Raw genomic sequence first — 22,814 nt, 5'->3', positions numbered from 1 at the left:
AGTGGCCAGGCACATTGTACACGGAGATCAGGCTGGTAAAGGGGAGTATAGAGCCCTGCTCCACGACATGCGACATAAGCTTAATCCCGTGCCTAGTCCATGCGCATGGGTCAGGGATCTTGTATAGGTGAGACAGGCCAGGATTCAGCCACAGTGGGGCATTTGGGGATACATCAGTGCGTCCACGTCCCTCCAGGGCCAGCCCCCCCCGCCATGCTCGCAGGGTAGCGATTATGGAGGGAGTCAAAGAATAAGGAGCCCGAGGGCCTCGGTAGATTAGAAGCTGGAGGGCCTCCAACGAACCCAGAACCGAAGCCTCCAGAACAGTGGAGGAGTTTGTTTGGTCCGGCTGCAGCCACCAGGCTACCGTAACCAGCTGCGTGGACAGATAGTATTTGTAACAGTCTGGGAAAGCCATGCCCCCCTGTGTCCGTGGTCTCATCAAAGTGGTCAGGCGGTATCTGGGTGACGAGGAGCCCCAAATAAAGGAGGAAAAAATCTGGTTCAGTTTTTTGAAAAATGACTTAGGCAACCACTGCGGGGAGTGACGAAACAGGTAAGTCTGGGGATGACCTTCATTTTAAGGAGATTTACACGCCCCCAGAGCGATAATGGCAGGTTACTCCACGATTTAAGCTTAGCCTGGATATCCAAAACAACCGGGGTAAGATTTAGTGTGAGGTAATCCGACGCCAAGTGAGATACCTGAACCCCCAAATACTTAAATGAGTCAACCCAGACAAGGGGGTTGTCCGAGAGCGAAGTGGCCCTTGCCCCCTGATCAATCGGAAACAGAAGAGATTTGGACCAGTTCACCCTGAGACTAGTGACCCCTGCATAAGTATCCAGCACATCCAACACCCCCCTCAGTGCAGGACCAGCATCATTTAGAAAGAGCAGCATGTCATCTGCGTACAGGGCCACCCTCTCCTCCAGCAGCCCAATTCGCAATCCTGACACCCGGGGCGAGAAACGCAGTGCCTCCGCCACAGGTTCGATCGCAAGGGCAAACAGAGAGAGAGGGCAGCCCTGCCTGGTCCCCCTAAAAAGCCTGAAGGGGGCGGAAAGGGCTCCCCCCAGCTGAACCGACGAAGTCGGGCTCCTATAAATCACCTGAAGCCAATTAATAAACAGTAAAGGGAAGCCCATTTTCCGCAGGGTCCCCCATAAAAAAGGCCATTCCACCGTGTTGAAGGCCTTTTCGACATCCAAGGAGGCCACCACCCGGGTTCCCACATTTAAATGGTGGGCGTGAATGTTAGTAAAGAGTCTCCTGAGGTTAATATCTGTAGATCTACGGGGCATGAAACCAGTCTGGTCAGAGTCTATCACCGAGGGGAGCATGGGATAAAGCCTAGGGGCCAGGAGATTGGTCAGTATTTTAAAGTCAGAATTTAATAAGGCTATGGGCCTATAGGAAGCACAGGAGGTGGGGTCCTTAGGGGCCTTGTGAATCAATGTTAAGTGGGCATGGTACATGGAAGCAGGCAATTCACCAGCAGTCAGACAGGTAGTATAGAGCTGAGCCAGCAGAGGCGCCAGAAGAGCCCCGTGGGTCTTGTAAAAGGCCATCGGAAGTCCATCAGGCCCCGGAGCCTTACCCGGGGGAAAAGAACTAATGACCCCCAGGACCTCCAGCGCCGTAAAAGGCTGGACCAGAGTCTCCCGCTCCGAGTCAGAGAGCCATCCCAGCGCCAACTGGTCCAACAGAGTATGGAGTGACTCGGGTCGAAAGTCTGTAGGGAGGCCCGAGGAGTACAACTTTTCATAAAAGGCGCTGAAAGTCTGCAGTATATCCGAGGGGGAGGCCACGGTGTCCCCATCCGGAGTCTGCAGGGCAGACACCAGAGTGAGGGGCTGGTCATGCTGAGCCATCATCGCCAGCAGACGTCCATTCCTATCTCCTTGTTCAAATACCCGCTGCTTCCCCTTATACATGTCAAGTCGTGTAATTTCCGTCAGGTGTAGCTGCAAGTCCCTCTGAGCTGCCATTAGTAAGTCAAAATTGGTAGGGTTTGGGTCCGCCGTGTATATGGCATTACAATTATCAACAGCTTGTTGTAGTGAGAGAGTCATACTCGCCTGTTTCTTCTTAATGTCAGCAATACAGGAAATATATTGGCCCCTGGTATATGCTTTGAAAGCGTCCCAAACATTTGCAGGGGAAGAGGACCCCACATTCATCTCCCAAAATTCCGCCAGCTGATCCGGCAGTTTGTCGGACAGGTCAGGATGCGAAACCCAGTGTGCACCCAGCCGCCAAAGTGCCGCGTTACCGGAGGCTGGGGAGCGGAGCACCACCGACAGCGGGCTATGATCAGACAATCCACTGGGGAGATAGGACGCATCCAGCACGTCCGCTAACAGTGCGGGGTTGGAGAAAGCCAAATCAATCCGGGATGCTGTCTTGTAAGAAGCCGAAAAACAGGAGTAAGCCCTCTTGTCAGGGTGTTTCCACCTCCAGACCTCCACCAAACCAACCGCCTGAGCCCACCCGGAGAGTTCCATACACTGCCTCTTAGCAGGCGAAGGCCTGTCTAGGTCTGGAGACAGGGTGGCATTAAAGTCTCCCATCACCAGCACCCGCCCAGGACAGAAAGGTGAAATCTTGTCTAAAACATCATACAATAATGCGGGTGAAAAAGAGGGGGGGAATATAGAGATTTATAATTAGGGATGAGCCGAACACCCCCCGGTTCGGTTCGCACCAGAACTTTCGAACGGACCCCAAATTCGAACGAACTTTAGAACCCCATTGAAGTCTATGGGACTCGAACGTTCGAAATGAAAAGTGCTAATTTTAACGGCTAATATGCAAGATACTGTCCTAAAAAGGGTTTGGGGACCTGGCTCCTGCCCCAGGGGACATGGGCCAATGCCTAAAATGTTTTTAAAAATGGCCGTTTTGGTGGGAGCACTGATTTTAATGACGATTAATGTGAAAAAAAAAGTGAAATATTCCTTTAAATATGGTGCCTGGGGGGTGTCTGTAGTATGCCTGTGAAGTGCCACGTGTTTCCCGTGTTTAGAACAGTCCCTGCACAAAATGACATTAAACGGAAATAACACCATTTAAAACTGCTTGCGGTTTTAATGTTATATCTGGTTCCTGCAATATGGTTGAAAATCATTGAGAAAAATGGCATGGGTAGCCCTCCCTGCCCATTACCAGCCCCTTTAGGTCTTGTACGCATATTAAGGGGAACCCCGTACCCATATTAAAAAAAGGAAATGCGTGTGGCGCCCAGGCCCTATATACTCAGAACAGCAGTATACAGGCGGTGCAAACAAAACAGGGACTGTGTAGGTTTGTTGTGTTAAGTTGAATCTGTTTGTAATTTTCAACTGGTACATTTTTAAAGTGTAGCTCCAGTCAAAAAAACTATTTTTAAGCTTTTTGGAAAACATAGGGAAGGGTTATCACCCCTGTATAATTTGTTTTGTCGTCCATCTTTTTTCATCTCACTTGCTGTTGTCTCCTTCCGTTTGCAAGTAGGAGATGTTTGTAAATTGGATGTTTGAAAGTAGGGGTCTGCCCTATATGCTCTGCAGAAATGGCGGAACAAGGTGTTGGTTTTGCCACAACATTGTAAGCCCTCAAAGTGACTCTTGGTGGGCGCTGGAGCGCCCTGCTGTGAATAATTGTAATTACATGCCATTGTTGAACAGTGGTAGAAAAATTGACCTTTGGTGGTTGTGGTGCTGGTGCCACAACACTATAAGTCCTCACCGTTACTCTGGGTGGGCACAGGAAGGGGCCCTCCTGTGAAATATTATATCAAGAATTGTAATTACATGTCCCTGTTAAACAGGGGCAGAAAAATTTGGCCTTAGGCACTGCTGCTGGTGCCACCACACTGCAACCTCTCCCATATACTCTAGTTTTATTGCAGGAATTAGCCCTGCTGCAAAGCATTGCATCAAAAATTGTACTTAAACGCCCCTGTTAAACAGGGGCAGAAAAATTGGGCCTTAGGCACTGGTTCTGGTGCCACCACACTGCAACCTCTGCCATATACTTTGTTTTATTGCAGGAATTAGCCCTGCTGCAAAGCATTGCATCAAAAATTGTAATTAAACGCCCCTGTTAAACAGGGGCAGAAAAATTGGGCCTTAGGCACTGGTGCTGGTGCCACCACACTGCAACCTCTGCCATATACTCTAGTTTTATTGCAGGAATTAGCCCTGCTGCAAAGCATTGCATCAAAAATTGTAATTAAACGCCCCTGTTAAACAGGGGCAGAAAAATTGGGCCTTAGGCACTGGTGCTGGTGCCACCACACTGCAACCTCTGCCATATACTCTAGTTTTATTGCAGGAATTAGCCCTGCTGCAAAGCATTGCATCAAAAATTGTAATTAAACGCCCCTGTTAAACAGGGGCAGAAAAATTGGGCCTTAGGCACTGGTGCTGGTGCCACCACACTGCAACCTCTGCCATATACTCTAGTTTTATTGCAGGAATTAGCCCTGCTGCAAAGCATTGCATCAAAAATTGTAATTAAACTCCCCTGTTAAACAGGGGCAGAAAAATTGGGCCTTAGGCACTGGTGCTGGTGCCACCACACTGCAACCTCTCCCATATACTCTTGTTTGATTGCAGGAATTAGCCCTGCTGCAAAGCATTGCATCAAAAATTGTACTTAAACGCCCCTGTTAAACAGGGGCAGAAAAATTGGGCTGATGGCATCAACCAGAAATGTTCTTCCAAAATATCAGCGGAGGAGGAAGAGGATAGACAATCAACATAACATAACAGGACAATCACTCAGCATCAGCATAGGCAGTCTTGAAGGGATGTGATATTTCAAAAAAAATTATTCTGTTACATCAGCTTCAGGTGCTTGGTAGCTGTGGGTGATCCAAGACTGATTCATCTTGATGAAGGTCAGTCGATCAACTGATTTGGTGGACAGGCGCACCCTGTTATCGGTAACAAAGCCACCAGCAGCACTGAAGGTGCGTTCCGAAAGAACGCTGGATGCAGGACAGGCCAGTAGCTCAATTGCATACTGTGCAAGCTCTGGCCAGTGATCCATCCTCAAGACCCAGTAAGCCAGAGGATTTTCGGTGGGAAAGGTGTCCAAGTCTGACCTTGCCCCTAGGTATTCCTGCACCATGTAAATCAGACGCTGGCGATGGGTGCTGGAACCGATCATACCTTGGGGCTGCGGACTAAAAAATTGTCTGAAAGCATCAGTCAGACGGCCACCTTCTCCACCGCTCCTTCTGACCAATGCCTCAGCAACACGTTGTCCAGGACCAGGAGTTTGTAACCTCCCAGTCTCTGGGAACGCGTTGCACAGACCTTTCTGCACTGGGTACAGAGCACGCAGACAGCACGCACTATCTCCTAACACTACTGACTGCAAGCTCTATTATAAAAGATAGATCACTATATAGGTGAGGTGAATATAGCGGTGTATACTGCGGTCAGGGCACGCAGACAATAACCACTACACAACAGCAAGATCGAAAATCGGCCGAAAACGATCGGTGTGTACTGTGTTGAAGGTACACAGAACACCCACTGCTTCAGACGCCAACATACTACACAAGGCCGCCGCGCTGGTGGCCTTATATAGTGTGGGGCGTGCACTACACAGCCTGAGCTATGATTGGCCACAGGCATCCTGCCTGTGGCCAATCATGGCTCTCCTCGCTGCTGGCGCTGCGATTGGCCAAGCATGCGGGGTCACAGTGCATGCTTGGCCAATCATGAGCCAGCAATGCACTGCGCCATCGCAGTGCATTGTGGGCCGTGAGCGCCACACGAATTTGGCGCGAACGGACCAAAATGTTCAGACTTCGCCGAACGGACGAACAGCCAATGTTCGAGTCGAACGTATGTTCGACTCGAACACGAAGCTCATCCCTATTTATAATAATGTACCTTTGAGAGCATAGGGTAAACACTAAAATCACAAACTTCCCCAGGGGGTCCGTGCGGACCTCTTCAATAACACATGGAAAATTCCTGTGAATAAGAATTGATACCCCCCTGGCGTAAGTGGAGTAAGTGGCATGTACACCCCGTTGTATCCAGAGTTTCTTAAGAGTTAGGACCTTGCTGCCCAAAAGGTGAGTTTCCTGGAGGAGAATAAGCTGGGGGGAGTGAGTTTTTAAATATTGGAAGAGCAGAGCTCTCTTAAATTTAGAGTTAAGGCCTCTAACATTGCAGGAGAGGACGGTAAATGAATCCGAGACCTGGCTAGCCATATGGCATATAAAGGAAGGGGGAGCAGGAGTATTGGGGGAGGCCTGTCCAGGGGCACCCTGTAAGCAGCAAGATCATAATTACATTGCAGATAATACTGTCAGCACTGAGACACAATAGAAAATACAAACAAACATATGCATTTGCATATAGAACTGTGGAGACCCAAACAGGCTCCAAACTACCCAGGCACGGAGTGCCTTTCCTACTATATCCCATCGCACCCCCTAAAAAGAAAAAACGAGGGGGGGTCCGGGAATAGTTTGTCCCCAAACAAAAAGAAAGTCTCACCAAACAGGTGTAAGCGCCCCCGACTGGGACCTTACACCGTCAATGTTCGCCCCTCGCACCACTGGTCAAAGTCACATGGCCAGGAAGCAAGTCAAAGTTAGGAGGCGTTGGCCACTGACCAGAAAGGAGGAAAAAGAAAAAACAAAAAGTATAAAAAAAAAAAGAGGGGGGGGGAACAGGGAAGGGGGGTAAGAAAAAGACCAGGGAGGGGGGGTGGCAATCACGCCGCGGTGGCAGTACTTGCTTGTAGTAGTAGTGTGTGTGTGTCTTCCGCAGTCTGCTGAGTAGGCCCGCTCCTGCAAAAGTGCCCAACAGATCAGTAATGGTAGCACAGCCAGGTGTACAGGAAAAGAAAAATAAAGACACAGGGGTGTAGGTGCCGGAGCAGGCACATATTAGGTGGCAGCACTCTGATCCCCCGTGTTCAGGCAGGATGAAAGATGAGAGTCAACAGGCGCAACGGCCACCTGGCAAGGATCCAGCGGGGGGAATCAAGTAAGGAGCAGAGTGCCAGGCAGTGTAAAGGTGCAGGTGGCATCCATAGTCCGGTGTAGCTCATCTGCGGTCATCCAGCCAGGACATGGCAGCTTCTGGGTCCATGAAAAAGTGTGCACGATCATCAGCAATCACCCGAAGTTTGCTTGGATACAGCAGGCTGAACTTGAGGCCCTCATTTCGCAGGCGCTTCCTGACCTCAGTAAAGGAGCATCTACGGTGCTGCACTTCTGGGGAGTAGTCAGGAAAAAGCATTATCTTGGCCCCATTAAAAAGTAGATCTCGCTTTTCTCTAGCCGCCATCAAAACCCTGTCCCGGTCTCTGTAGTTTAACAACCTAAGCAGAAACGGCCGCGGTGGAGCCCCGGGGACAGGGGAAGTTGGAGGGAGCCGGTGCGCTCTCTCCACTATGAATGTGGGAGGCAGATCAGGCAGGTCCAGGAGTGTTTTCAGGAAGGCCTCAGTGAATTCAGCAGGCCGCGCACCCTCTGCCTTCTCGGGGAGGCCTATGACACGGATATTGTTCCTCCTGAGCCTATTTTCAGTATCTATGGACTTCTCCTGCAAGGCTCTAACTTGCAACTGTAATGCACGGAGGTCCCGGGAGTCAGATCTGGTGGTGTCCTCTAGCTGCGATATGCGGCCTTCGGCCTCTGTAAACCGGGCCCTAAATTTGTCCATGTCATGCCTAATTAGGCTTACATCGGCCACTAGGTGATCAATCTTCACCATCACTGAATCCCTGCCCTCCTTGATCGCCGCCAGGAGCTCAGCGTGGGAATCTGCCTGAGATGGAGGAGGATCAGCGGCGGCCTGAGAGCCGACAGACATCGTGGTGGCGGGGGACCTCGTGGGGAAGATGGCTGCCGCGGACCGGGCCTCACCTGCTGCGGACGAACGGAGCCTTCCCGGGGGCTGCGGAGAGGGCCGCGGGGTACCGGAGGTTTTCTTCCGCCCCAGGGTGTCAGGGGGAGAGGCTGTGTGATGGTAGAAATGGCGCTGGAAGTAAACAGGATAAGCGTTGGAGTGGAGCTCAGCAGTCACACGTCTGCTCTCTTTCACATCCCGGCCACGCCCCCCCCTAAGATGTTCTTATTTATTACAAAGTGAAAAGGGGCTAGAACTTGCCAGTGTTTAAATGTTATCCCCACCAGAGCGATTGTTCTAAGGAATTTTAACCACTTGACCTCAGGAAGATTTACCCCCTTCATGACCACGCCATTTTTTGCGATACTGTGTTACGTTAAATGACAACCCAAATAAAAATGTCCTTTTTCTTTTCCACAAATAGAGCTTTCTTTTAGTGGTATTTGATCACCTCTGCCTTTTTTTAAAAAAAATAAAAGATTGACAATTTTGAAAAAGAAACAATATTTTTTTACACTCTACTATAAAACATATCCAATAAAAAAATTTTAAATATCTAATTTCTTCATAAATTAAGATCAATATGTATTCTGTTACATATTTTTGGTAAAAAAAAAATCTCAATAAGTGTATATTGATTGGTTTGTGCAAAATTTATAGCATCTACAAACATTGGGATATTTTTATTTTTATTTATTTTACTAGTAATGATGACAATCAGGACTTATAGTGGGAGTGCGATGTTGCGGTGGACATTCTGACAATAAATGACACTTTTTGGGGACCAGTGACACTAATACAGTGTTCAGTGCTAAAAAATATGCACTGTCACTGTCAGTGGCGTAACTAGAACCTTCAGGGCCCCGATGCAAGAAGCCATGAAGGGCCCCCCTGAACCCCAGCCAGGGCCCTTCCCTCTGAGTCCGGCGGTGGAACTCCAGGGCGTGGTCACAGGTATGACCTTTGTGAGCCCTGCAGTTCCACCACTGGCATCAGTAGTTTTTTTTATTAGTTTATTTTTTTATTTTTAAGTGCCCCATTGGGGGACTGTCCCTAGGCAGGATGGGGTCCCCGTCCCCAGAAGAGATGAGGTCCTTTTCTCCAGGGCAGATGAAGTTACTGCTCCCAGGTGAAAAGGGGTCCCTATCCCCAGGGGAGATGGGGGTCCCTGTCCCCACGTGAGAAGGGGCCCCTGTCCCCAGGGGGAGATGGAGGGAGTATGTAATGGTGTGTGGGGGATGGAGTCCTCTCACTCACCATGACCAAGCTGCAGGCCGCCGCGCACTCATCCATGTTGGCCTGTGCTCCATCCAGTGTGCTGGACGGGTGATCAGCATATCTCCCAGAAAGACCTTTCATGATCTGTGTATGACGGGGGAGGAGGGGGGCTGGCAGACAAGCCTGCAGTGTCCTCCGGGGAGCCGGCTCTCATAGGGCTGCACTGCATCTGTGTGCTTAAAGTTTGTTTACCCGGAAGAAGTATGCAGTGCAGTGTGGGCCGGACTCGGGGGGGGTGGGACTCTGGCTTTTCTAGTAGGTCTGAAATGCCTTCTGCATTACACATACTGAATATTCATATGTGTGGCCCCCTTTGCCTTGATAATGTAATACCCACTCTTCTATCCTTTCAGAACTCTACTCAAAATTAAAAAAAACTTTGTCTGAGGTTGAGCTTAAGGGCCGGTTCACACAGGGGCGACCCGTCAGGCGACTTAGCCGCCTGACAAGTTGCGTCCTGCTCTATGCAATGGAACCGTTCTAATCGGATCGACTCAAAAAAAAAAAAGATTCCTGTACGACTTTTGGAGCGACTTGCATTGACTTCTATACAGAAGTCATTTCACAAGCCGCCGCTAAAGTCGGATCCCGGTCGCCTGAGGCAGTAGCGCTGCAAGTCCTGCTGCCTCAGTGTGAACGGGCTCTTAGGTATTATATACCCAACAAAGGGTATATTATAACAGCAAACATCTACTAGTGGCAAACTCCAGCTGTAATGTTATGTATCAATAAAGTTGAGCTTCGGGAATAAAAACTTAAAATGAAATATACTCCTCAATAGCCACAAAGGATATACTGTAAATCCACTTTGTGTACACCAAATGCTTTGCATACCCAAGTATTATCTTGTAAAATGAACAGTGACATCATCACTGTGCAGAAGGCCCATCCACTACAGGCTGCCTGCAGAAAACTAGAGGGGTGGGGTGGGGCAGGAGGGTGATTAGACCAGTCACACTGCACAAAATATAGAATTGTCCAATTAAGCTTTGACAAAAAAAATTATAATTGGAAGCAGATTTTGCTCTATCCAGTATTAGTAAATCACCCCCCCCCCCCCCCAAAAGTTTCTAGTAAGAATACACATGCCTGTTGTATTTAGATGATATTTACTTATCCTGGAGTTCTACTCTAAGCATACATATAGAAAAAATATTTATATTTTAACAATATACAGTAATACCTCAGATTGCGAGTAATGAGGTTTATGAGCGTTTACGAGCGTTTTGCAATACAAGCTATTATTTTTTTTTCAAATCCTGAGACACTCCGTTCCCGAGTGCATCCAAACAGCTCCGAGTGGTCTCCGAGTGTTTACGAGTGTCTCCAGTGCCCCCCCCACCTCTGGCCACATGCAGTACTGCATACAATAGCAGTCACTGTGGAACTAATTATCAGCGTTTTCATTAACTCCTATGGGGAAACTCGCTTTGATAAACGAGTGCTTTGGATTACAAGCATTCTTCTGGAACGAATGATGCCTGTAATCCAAGGTACCATTGTACAAGATATTTTATTGTGTCAATTGTAGGATGGCAGCTAAAAGCTATGAGCTGTTTAACTAGTGTGGAAAAAGGACAAATACTAGTACTGTTATGAATTCTCGCAAAAGTAAAACATGGCATGCTAATAAAGGGTTGCCGTGCATTACTATTGTACAGACATAGATCAGGGGTCTCCAAACTCTGGCCCATGGGCAAGATTTTATCCAGCCTCTGATTTAAGGGGGTCCCCAATGTAAGAGCAAAGGTGTACCAAGTGGGGCGTTGACTGAATCGGTGACAGCGCTGCGGGTGGGTTTAGGCATCGGCACGGTGACAGGCAGGTAAGAGCAGGGAGAGGCAGTGGCGTTTCAAGAGGGGGCAGGGTGACACCACTCCACCAACCATCGCTTCTCTCGGAGCTGCGGGCTGTCTGAGCAGTCCCGGATGTCGCAGGCACAGCCGAGCAGAGTGAAGCCGCCTCCTCCTCTTCTCAGGGGGGTCTGCACTGAAGGGGGGAGGTCTGCACTAAAGGAAGGGGGCTGCACTGAAGGGGGTCTGCACTGAAGAGAGGAGGTCTGCACTGAAGGGGGGTCTGCACTGAAGATAGGGGTCTGTACTGAAGGGAGGTGATCTGCACTGAAGGGGGGTCTACACTGAAGGGAGGGGTCTACACTGAAAGGGGTCTGCACTGAAGGGGGTCTGCACCGAAAGGAGGGGGTCTGCAAGGAAGGGGGATGGTCTGCATGGAAGGGGGACTGCCCTGAAGGGGGTCTGTGTAACATGCAGGGGGTCCAGAGCTGTGGGGGATGTATAGGGGTCCAAAGCTGCATGGTCCTGTGTAATGTAAAGGGTGCAGGGGGCTGTGTAATGTTAAGGGGGACAGTGTGCAGGGTGCTGTGTAATGTAAAGGGGTCCAGAGGTGCAGGGGGCTGTTTAATGAAAAGGGGTCAGAGGTGCGTGGTGCTGTGTAATGTAAAGGGGTGCAGGGGGCTGTTTAATGTAAAGGGGTCCCGGGGTGCAAGGTGCTGTGTAATGTAAAGGGGTGCAGGGGGCTGTGTAATGTAAAGGGGTCCAGAGATGCAGGGCACTGTGTAATGTAAAGGGGTCCAGAGGTGCAGCTGTGGAGAGGGGGTACACAGTAGTGACAAAGAGATATTGGGGTATGCAGAGGGCACAGTGGGGTGTTTTTACATTTTAACGTGGGGGGTGTCAGATATAGGATCCTCCCCGGGTGCCAAATGCTCTAGGTACGCCCGTGTGTAAGAGGGAACTCGGATGATGACCCTGATCTAAGGGGGAATCTAAAGGGCATTCTCATGTAAGGGAGGACTCTGCTGGGGACCTTAATATGTAAGGGAGGACTCTGATGGGGACTGTCACAAAGGTTAGCACAGTGACTAGGTCATTAGCTCGTCTGCCTAGCAGCAATAGGGTCATGGCTTTGAATCACACTACCAGCATGGAGTTTGCATGTTCTCTCTGTGCCTGTGTGGGTTTCCTCCGAGTACTCTGGTTTCCTCCAACACTTCAAAGACATGCAGGTAGGTTAATTGGATCCTGTCTAAATTGGCCCTAGTATGTATATGTATAAATGTGAGTTAGGGATCTTAGTTCGTAAGCTCCTTGAGGGCAGCGACCCCTTATGAATGTACAATATGTATGTATTTAGCACTGTGTAAACTGAGGGAGGTAAGTAAATACCCGAAATAAATGTAAAGCTGGCCATACACCTATAGATTATCTGCAGATTCTCTATGGTTAGATGGAAAAAGTGCAACAGATTTCTCCATGTTCGCTAAACTGTGTGGATGGAGGAATCTCCCACTTTTTCCATCTAACCATAAAAAATCTGCAGATAAGATATAGGTGTATGGCCAGCTTTAGAGGGGGCTCTGAATTAGGGATGCCACCTCATCCCTTTAAAACCAAACACATATTAATTAATCAGGTTTTGTGGCTGATTAAGGTGGTAATTCAATTCACTTGGTGCCTATTCTGCATTAAATTAGCCTCCAAACCTTGGTAATTCATATGTGTTGGAATTTAAAGGGATGAGATGGCAACCCCGCTCTGAACAGGTCTCACATATAAAGGGGGCTCCCATGTGTTCAAGTTTATTTGGAATCTCTTTGTATGTTTTACTGAAGTTTTTTTCTGTTGCATCATATCATGCTAATTACTCAAAAAGCTCAAGGTTAAATAATTCATTCACTCATTTAAATCTGATTCATTCATTTATAAAACATATTTTTGTTATGCAAATATCTGTAAAACTTATGATGTGGCCCTTGCACTGTAAAGTTTGGGGGCCCCTGGCATAGATGACTGCTGTCCTTAGCAGTGGTTCTTGTATTTTTAGCACCACATATATTTCCTGTCTTTAATGCTGCTAACAGTGATACAAATAACACGGCAATGAGGATTGTATGAAAATCATCCGGAACTATAAACAAGCAAACAAATTCACTGATCGGGGAATATCTATTTTAGCAAATTACTAATTTCTAATTATCTGGATATGTGTATGGGTATTTGCCCAGTCTCTGCACTCATACAGTTTCTAAGGCTGGATTCACACCTATGCATTTTTAGTGCTTTTTGCATTTTGCAGATTTGCTCTACAGAACGTGTTCCATAGGAAACCATGGTAAATGGACTGTAGTGCAAATCTGTAAAATGCAAAAAGCACTAAAAATGCATAGGTGTGACTCCTGCCTAAATCCCAGTGACGTGTTACTATATACCAAGTTGTCTATTTGTCAGAGAGTGACTGATACTTGTGAAACTATAAAATGAAGGCAATAAAGGCTAAACTGTTAAATGAAACTTACCCTCCGGATCAAGCAGCTGCGTTATACCGAGCTGTCTGTCAGCTACTGTAAAGGCATTTTCCAGATTATGTTTAGCGTTTGATTTCTTCAGCTTTTCAAAATTGATGAGATCTGGCCTAGAAAAGGAAACACAAGCATGGTCAGTGTATGACATACTGTGGTGGCAGCTGGATTTTTGGTGCCCATTGTATCTTATATATACAGAGGTTATTTGTAGTGTTTGATAGCCTTGGGAACTAACATAACACAGAATACCTTGACAAATACAGTAAAGTGCATAACTCTCTTTATTGGGTCTTGGCACTGTGCTCATATATGTCTAGGAAAGATACCAGCTCTGCTTCAGGCCATTTTTTATAAATAAGCAATAACTGAACAATGAAACATGGATTTGGAACATATATATATATTTCTTAACCTCCCTGGCAGTATTATTATGTCAGGTTTTTTATGCTGAAAGCGTTACAATTGTTTTGCATGAAAATTTGGCATTTGGAGTCTAGTAGACAACCCGGGTATGAAAAAGTTTGAAACACAAAGTCATAAATTATAATGTAATAAATAACTATAAATAATTATTAAAAGTAATATTATAATAATAATAAAATGTATCCAATAATGTAATCAACTCAAAAACACTGTAAGTTGCAGAATCGTTGCTGTCGCCACTTTCAGTGTCTGATGATGAATTTCCCCACAAATCACTATCGCTCAATTCTGCAAGTGTTCTAATTTATTATTACTATTTTCTAGCTGGTCTATGGACATTCCCCAGTTTCTAGGCAGAAAGAACAGTATATATAATATAAAACTGCATGCAGGGCACTGGACAAAACATTAGAGACAAAAGGGAGGCTAAATAATTTGATACAGCAATGTAATGTACAGTACAGTGTACTGTATGTATTCTCTTTTTTGCACTTTTTGAATTTCCCACCGGGCTCTGTCCCCGTGCGTCACACCGCTCGCAGGGAATGGAGCCCGGCATACAGAGCATCGGGCGGAAGACACACACAGCAGGGGGGACATCACAGGATCCTGGGGACAAGGTAAGTAACTTTCCCTAGATACTGCGATGCAGCCCTGTGTGTGGCTCGGGGTTACCGCTCTTGGTATGGAAAATTCACCCCAGGCAACACTCGGGAATACCGCTAAGAAAGTTAATGTGTTTGTCCAGCCAGAATGTTTCTTTGGACAGAGTGAGGCAATATTATAATCCCTACAGGCTCATGGAGCAATTACCTGCGAATGATCAGCCCCCAATGCAGACCATCTACGTCCAGGGTCAATCATTCCGTGTAATTCCTGCGTGATTACATGTGAGCAGCCACAAATAGCCTTGCATTACAAACTTACTAATTGACATATCATCATGGATGTCACACCACTTTCTTAAACTAAATCTCTCTAAAACCAAGCTAATAATATACCCCCTTCCTGTGCCCCCCCCCCCCATGACATTTCCATCAAGGTCAATAATGCAATTATCAATCCCTCCCCCCAAGCCAGGGTACTAGGTGTAATTCTAGACTCTGACCTGTCCTTTCAGCCCCAAATCCAATCGTTGTCAAAAGTTTGTAGACTTCACCTCCGTAGCATCTCTAAAATGTGCCCCTTTTTAGCTAATGAAACTACCAAGCTACTCATTCACTCCCTTGTTATCTCTCGTCTTGACTATTGCAACTCCCTTCTCATAGGCCTACCTCTCCATAGGCTATCCCCTCTTCAGTCTATCATGAATGCTAGACACATGTACACTGTTCAAGCAATTAGTGAGACAAGTGACAGCTGTGGGTGCTCACCTCGGCTCACCACCGTACATACAAATGAAGGAAGAAAGGAAATGGTGGCACACCACAGACAAAGTCAAATTCATGAAAGTTGTTTATTTGTCATCAAGCCAGACATGAACACAAGGCAGGTTGACACGTTTCACGCGAGTCACTTGTGCTTATCATAGCTCATGAATGCTGCTGCCAGACTCATCTACCTTACCAACCACTCAGTGCCTGCCACCCCCTCTGCCAATTTCTACACTGGCTTCCGATCGCCCAGCGAAATAAATTCTAAATACTACCAATAACATAAAAAGCCGTTCAGAACTCTGTCTCTACATCACCAATCTTGTCTCCAAATATCACCCAAACCATCCTCTCCACTCCTCTCAAGCTGGATATGGAGAAATATTGGACCCACTTATATGGGTTCAAATGATCCATGGGGAGGCTACAACTCCAGCAACTCGTAACTTACACAGGAAATTCTTTGCTCTCGCTAGCTGGACTAAACAGCAGGGGAATGAAAGAAAAATAATTTTGTATGTCTCTGGAGGCCTGCATTAAAGCCAACCTATTGCATTGCCCAGCATGAGCAAAGCACAAATTAATTAAAAGACATTATGACAGCACAAGGTTTGTTTCTTTCAGAAGAGCAGTTGTAGGTTTTATAGTTTTACCATAGTTTTTTTTATTTGGTCAGTGTAGATAGTTAACTTTTGGACATGGCAATATCTTACCTGTGTTTGTGAATGAGGGCATTGAAAGCTAAGCCATCTTTCCAGCAGGATGTAAAGTTGGTGACATTCACATTTGGATATCTAAAAGTATAGATTTACATGGAAATTAGTTAGAAGGAAAAAAGATATGGATTTAAAAAATGTCATTGCCACTATTTATTGTTTCTCCCCAATCCAGTGCTTTCATATAGATACAACTTGGCCCACACCATCTTGGGGGCTGCACAATGGACATTGGCTTATAATTGGAAATCATCTAATACCCCCCTTAAACAAATTATCACCAGAGTTGATTCCATGATGAAACATGAGTATTACCTTATTTTTTGACTCTCTTCCAAATTACCAAGCTAAGTGGGAACCATGGCCAACTCATAGTCATCTCCTTTTAGGGTCGCTTTTATACTGGTCAAATCACTACCCTTAATTGGCATTCAAGACTTATATTTAACTTTAGTTTATCTGCCACTGGTCTGTCATCACTTGCTGATTTAACACATATTACTAATTTCATGCATTATTATTGTGCATCAACTAATGATCATGTGCTACTATTTTACTATTATTTTTTATGATGTAAGCATTCTGATAAAAGCCTTTTGTAAATGAAAAATGTCATTGCAATGCTTGTACTAAAAAGCCCTGTTGGAAATAAATTCTGTTTTTATAATCTGCTTTGTTTTAAGGCAAAATCAATAAAGCACTACTTATGGTATGGGATAAATAAACTGTGATCAGCCAACTGTCAAACATTTAAGCTTTAATTGAAATTATTTATTGTGATAGTATTTTCAGTTAAATTGTGGTAGTATGTATTACTAATATAGCATACATTTTGCCCTAGTGTTAGAGTTTAGGCTCAAGTTAAGGATATTTGAGGGTAGGTTAATGTTTAGTTAGAGGTTAGAGGTTATGTTTGTAGTTATGTTGAAGCTCTTAGTTGGTATCTATTTTATATATATATATATATATATATATATATATATATATATATATATATATAGCTTAATATAGAATTATCATTTCATACCTATATTTACAACACTACGATCCTGACTCCGTATAACAATTAAGACAACTGGCATTTGGACTTTTATTGCAATAAACCTTGCCTGGAGTCGAACATCTCCAGTTATTTGGATGATGGACTACAGTGCAAGAGTAGCCTCCAGGGCCTTGGCACCTGCTGAATGCAGGAAATTCAGGAGGATACAGGCCAGCCTGTAAGCTGTGAAAGATGTTGGGTTCACCATACAATCTTTGTACAATCGATTTTAGATCTACCAAAATGATGTAATATAAAGACCTAGCTAATATAGCCAATCAATTTGTATCCAATTTAGGCAAGCCCTTGTACTACATGGTTGTTAGATCTAAATGAGGTGGTACACGCAGATTGTATAGTGTAGGGCCACCTTTAGTCACTTTGGTGCTTGTGATGCCTAATAATACGTGAAACAGACAATTTTCTGAAACTCACCCAGCTGTCTTCATCTGACACCAGAGCAGCAAAGCGTCTTTAGCAGAACGAGTTTCACTACCTTTTGTCTCTACGATAATGTCTTGTATCTGCAAACATGAACCAAGTAATGGGTCAGCTGAATACTCATAAATGCTATGCTTATGGTGACTCTCTTATTTTTTTGCCAAGCGAGAACAGCTTCTATTTGTTTACTGATTCTCTCAATTCAATATCTCCATAATTTGGGGTTTGGTAAAACAGGACATACCTGGAAACGTAATATGATGGTCCAGATGAGCCCTAGTATTAACCTTTGGTTACCATTTACAATGTCATGGGGGCCGATGTTTTCAAGATGGACTCTCTGTTCCTTGAGAAAATGGAGGGCTTTGTCTACATTTTCCAGACAGTGAATTCTCATTCTTCCCTTCGTCCTTCTCGGCTAAAATATGACACAGTGATCAAACATTGCATGCTTGTATTAACTAAAGTCACAGATACTTGTATCAGAAAAATTGCAATGGAAAACAGACAAATGTTCGTGTTTTAAATCTGAACTCCAGGAAAACAGCTAAATACATCAATTAAATGACTATATATTGAAGTCAGTTTACCGATTTGAGATTTCAAAAACCTTGCTAGACAGCACAGCCAGCCTGGTGACCTGATTTATCTCTGTTGGAGTAATATACAACATATCTAGATTACCAACCCGCCCCAGCCTGTGATTGGACAAAGAAGGACCAACAAATGACTATTGAGGACATTCCATCCCTCTACTCTCTCCTCCTGTCAGTACATAAAAAAGCAGAATACCCGATTGGTGAAAAGTAATATCCCTCCACTCTCAATCTTAGAGCTGCTGTGGAGTGAATTGTATATTTAGGGTATAACATGAAACATGGTCAGAGTCTGCAGCCACCCCCCACTCCTATAGAATCATGGGTTCGGTTCCCAGCAGGCTCCTGTCAAATTTGATAGGGCTCTTCCCACACAGTCAGGTCGTTCATTTGCAGAGATCTGTGAATGAAAAGTCCCATATGCCACTGTGGCAGAGGAAGTTGCAGTCTCAATAGAGCACAAGTGCAGTGAAGTCACTGCACCTGTAATGCATTGATACTTCCTCCAACGTCATAGCTAAAGGTCTGTACCTCGAACAGGAGAAAGAGTCTGCAGGAGCTGGAGCACTGCACTCACAATCCAGTGGTCATGGTTACAATGCTCTACAGGCTCTAATGCAAAAAAGTAAAAAAATATTAAATGCACATTTTACAAAAGGCTGAATTCCACTTTAAAGTGTAACTTATTGCAGAATGGTCTGTTTTTAAAACCAAGGTAATTTCCTGGGAGAAAAAAATAGGGACAGATCTGTTTTAAAAATGATAGGGTCCTTACAATTAGTTGCCTCTCATTTAAAGAATACAACATTTTGTACACCCATATCTAAAACACGCCGTAATCATTCGGTCTACATTATAATATCAACTATTAGCCTAAGATGATAATAGCAATAGATGATATACTGATATTTCCATGTTTATGGCAGTTGCTGATTGAATTTATGTATGATTTTCTTTGATATTACTCTATTTACAATGACTATATTGTTATCTACACTTTAATAAAAATGTCTGAAAAAAAAAAAAATGATAGGGTCTTAGGACCACTCTTGCCGGACCAAACTGTAGTTGTATACAGGGGAGCTCCAGGGCTTCATCATAAAATTGCTCCCAATGTAATAGATCCCCCTAGAAATGTGTCCTTTTTTCTGTCAATGAAGGGTTTCTATTCCTGTCGTAAGTGTAACATGTATAGGATTAATAGATTTAAAGGAAGAAGGTTGTCCACAGTAAGTCCCCTACTTACGAACGTTCAAGTTGCGAACTTTCAGCATGTCTGGAAGCAAGCATAAAAGCAGCGGTGATATAGCGAGGACTGCTAAGGCTACTTTCACACTCGGGCGGGGCTCCATTAGCAGTAAAGTGCCTCAGTGTTGAAAGGGGTCTAAGCCCTTGTACACGCGGTCGGAACAGTCCGACGTAAAATGTCTGATCGGACCGTGTGTGGGCTCCATAGGACTGTTTCCGTCGGAATATCCGATGGACAAATTTTAGAGCTGGGCTATAAAACATTCTGACAACATGATCCGATCGGACTTTGTCCGATTGTGTGCAGAGAATTCCGATCGGACAATGTGCCACGCATGCTCAGATCAAATTCCTAGACCTAAGCTATTGGCTACTAGCCTTAATGTAGTCCCGTCGTAACGAAATAACGTTGTCACGTTACGTACGATCGGATTTTCCGACAACTTTGTCCGACCGTGTGTATGCAACACAAGTTTCGGACAAAATCTGTCGGACAAAATCCGATGGATTTTGTTGTCGGAATGTCCAACCGTCTGTACAAGGGCTTAGAAGTACCAAGCAATAACAATGGAAACAAAAATAATTGAGAGATTGGGGGGAGGTGGTAGATGTCACCCATTTTTATAACACAAATTGCTCAACTACAAACTGAGTTCTAAAGAACAAGGACAAGATCATGGAACATGTGCAGTCTGCTGTGCCAATGACATCGACAATGATATAAAAAAAGTGCGGAAAAGTGACAGAAAAGAAATGGAGAACGTTCTCAGTATGTGAATGCAGTGCCTCTCAGTCTAATGCTGTTTCAAGAAAAAGTTAAAAGTCTGCATGAAGACTTAAAAAAAAATGTGGTAAAGAATCAGAGAATGCATCTTTTAATGCCAGCCATGGCTGGTTTCATAGATTCAACGCTGGAGCCAACCTTCACATCTTAAAAGTAAGTGGTGAGGCAGCATGTGCAGATACAGTGGCTGCCTGGGATTTTTTTTTTGCAACTCTTTGAGAAATTATTGATGAAGGTGCTTATTTATCTGAGCAGGTTTTTAATGTAGACGAGACAGGACTGTACTGGGAAAGGATGCCAAACTTAAGTTACATCAGTAAGAAGGAAAAGTTGATGCCAAGCTATAAAGCAGCAAAGGACGGGCTAATTCTGTTGTTTGGTGGCAATGCTTCTGGCAATATGAAACTGAAGCCTCTCTTAGTTTACGCTTCAGAGAACCCAAGAGACCATAAAAACATAGCAAAGGGCTCTCTTCCTGTCAAACCTGGGTTATGCAGGCCATCTTCCAGGACTGTTTTTTCAATTATTTTATCCCAGAGATAGAGAAATATTGCTTGGAGAAAGTCCAGATGAATGTTGAATGTCCCATTCAACATTCTTTTGCTGCTTGACAATGCTGCAGACCATCCCCCATTCATAGATGACAATTAATCCGAACATCAAAGTAGTGCATCTGCCACCACTACCGCTCCTATCAAAGCTATGTACCAGGGAGTTATTACAACTTTCAAGAAATAATATTTACGTTACACTTTTCATCAGTAATGGTGACTGACAAATCAGGAACAACCTTGTGACAATTTTGGAGGGACTATAACATCTCGGGCAGTCACCTGCGGAGTCCCTCAAGGCTCTCCTTTATCACCCGTTCTCTTCAACATTTACATTCGCCCACTCCTCCAAATCATCAGATGCTCAGATCTCTGCTTCCACTCTTACGCTGACGACATGCAACTTTATTTCCGGATCAATGGAAAAAAAGATCACCAACAACAACTTGAAAACTGCCTCAAATCAATAGAGGACTGGATGACCACTAACTCCCTCCAGCTGAACGAATCAAAGACAGAGCTTCTTATCTTACACCCAAATCATAAGCCCGCAACCAAAACCTCCTGGTCTCCACCAACCGTCTTTGGGCAGACTATCTCCCCAAAGACCAAAGCCAAGAGTCTCTGGGTTATTTTAGACGCACAAATGCCAATGGATGCGCAAATAGGATCTGTAGTCAGTGGATCTCACCATCTGCTACGCATGCTTCGCAGACTCATCCCTTTTATCCCAAAGAATGACAAAGCAGTGGTAGTTGGAACAATCATTAATTCACGACTGGACTACACAAACTCGCTTTACATAGGATTACCACAATATCGACTTGCGCGATTACAACTGATCCAAAACACGGCGGCAAGGCTGATAACAGGAAAAAAACCCTGGGAATCCATCTCTCCTTCGCTGAGGAGCTTACATTGGCTAGCCATAAAAAATCGGATCACGTTCAAGACCCTTTGCCTCACCCACAAATGCGTGCATAGAGAAGCTCCGCAATACCTAATGGAGAAAATAAATCATTACACACCAAACCGCAGTCTTCGATCAGCCAACAAAAACCTCCTCCTCGTGCCCAAAGCCCAGTATAAATCCAAGGGGGATCGGAGATTCGCTGTTCATGGGCCTCGGCTATGGAATGCTCTACCAATCAACATCCGCCTGGAAGAAAATCACCTGGCTTTTAGGAAAAAACTCAAGACCTTCCTCTTTTAGAAGATGATCAAAGCTCGCCACAGCGCCTAGAGGCGATTCAGTTCGCATTGTGCGCTATACAAGTATTTCATTCATTCATTAATTCATCTACAAGGCCATAAAAAAATTGACTTTGCTTGGTGTGAGGTTACGGCCATCACTGTGAATGGGGTTTGGAAGAACCTTTGCAGTATATTATAGTATTTTTTTTTCTTATATATAGTGACTGTTAAAAAATCCCTGAAGAAGCCCTTGGTAGCAAAACATGTCGGGATAGATATTTAACTATCACCGCCTCTTTAAAAAGGAAAAGAAAGTAATCCTATTTGTGACATACCAAAGAAATAAGTTGTTTTTGATTCTTCCTTTTGTCTAATAACAATTTTTTACTTTGTACAAATAAAAATGTGCTTTTATACATAAACCTTTTGGTTTCACTGCGTTTATGGCACCCTAAAAATTTCCTGAAAAAAACTTCTCTGTATCCACTCTATTCAGGGATGTTGGTGCATTTTTGAACCTGTCACTAATCCAGTGTTTCTCAACTGCAGTCCTCAAGGCGCACCAACAGCTCATGTTTTCAGGATTTCCACTATTTTGCACAGGTGATTTGATCAGTTTTCACTGCCTTAGTAATTGCCACAGCCATTTCATCTGAAGGGAAATCCTGAAAACATGACCTGTTGGTGTGCCTTGAGGCCTGGAGTTGAGAAACACTGCACTAATCCACATCACAACCCATTCTTTGCAGTTTGCTCATGATGTTTGTGGGTGGTTGAGGAGTCCAAAAAGGTCCTCAGCAACTTAGTGACCCTCAGTAAGAAGCCAGAGCTTGATCTGCAAGAGGACAACGTAATTGAACTTCTTGCTGCGCAACATAAGGACCTTACTAATGCAGACCTGATGGAAGTGAAGGCCTAGCGAAAGAAAGGATGAAGAGAGCCAAGAGGAAGAACTGAAGAACCAAAGAGAATCACAAC

The 22,814-nt window shown here is 44.9% G+C and overlaps 1 protein-coding gene across 3 annotated transcripts in view; it reads right to left on the bottom strand.

Moving 5' to 3' along the window:
- The window catches only part of SPTB (spectrin beta, erythrocytic), a 205,057-nt gene that overhangs the window by 128,786 nt on the left and 53,457 nt on the right, over positions 1-22,814 (bottom strand). For all 3 annotated transcript variants that reach the window (XM_077464649.1, XM_077464650.1, XM_077464651.1), the window contains 4 exons: positions 17,708-17,881; positions 17,458-17,546; positions 15,978-16,058; positions 13,463-13,578 (listed from right to left, as the gene is read on the bottom strand). In XM_077464649.1, coding sequence (XP_077320775.1) covers positions 13,463-13,578; positions 15,978-16,058; positions 17,458-17,546; positions 17,708-17,881 — 460 coding nt within the window. The remainder of the gene's footprint in view (positions 1-13,462; positions 13,579-15,977; positions 16,059-17,457; positions 17,547-17,707; positions 17,882-22,814) is intronic.

The sequence above is a fragment of the Lithobates pipiens genome, unplaced genomic scaffold, assembly GCF_037356315.1.
Source record: "Lithobates pipiens isolate NorthernLeopardFrog02 unplaced genomic scaffold, aLitPip1_a1.2 Scaffold_30, whole genome shotgun sequence".
Classification (NCBI taxonomy): Eukaryota; Metazoa; Chordata; class Amphibia; order Anura; family Ranidae; genus Lithobates; species Lithobates pipiens.
Note: the sequence above shows the minus strand (reverse complement) of the source record. Positions and strands in the feature narration are given on the sequence as shown.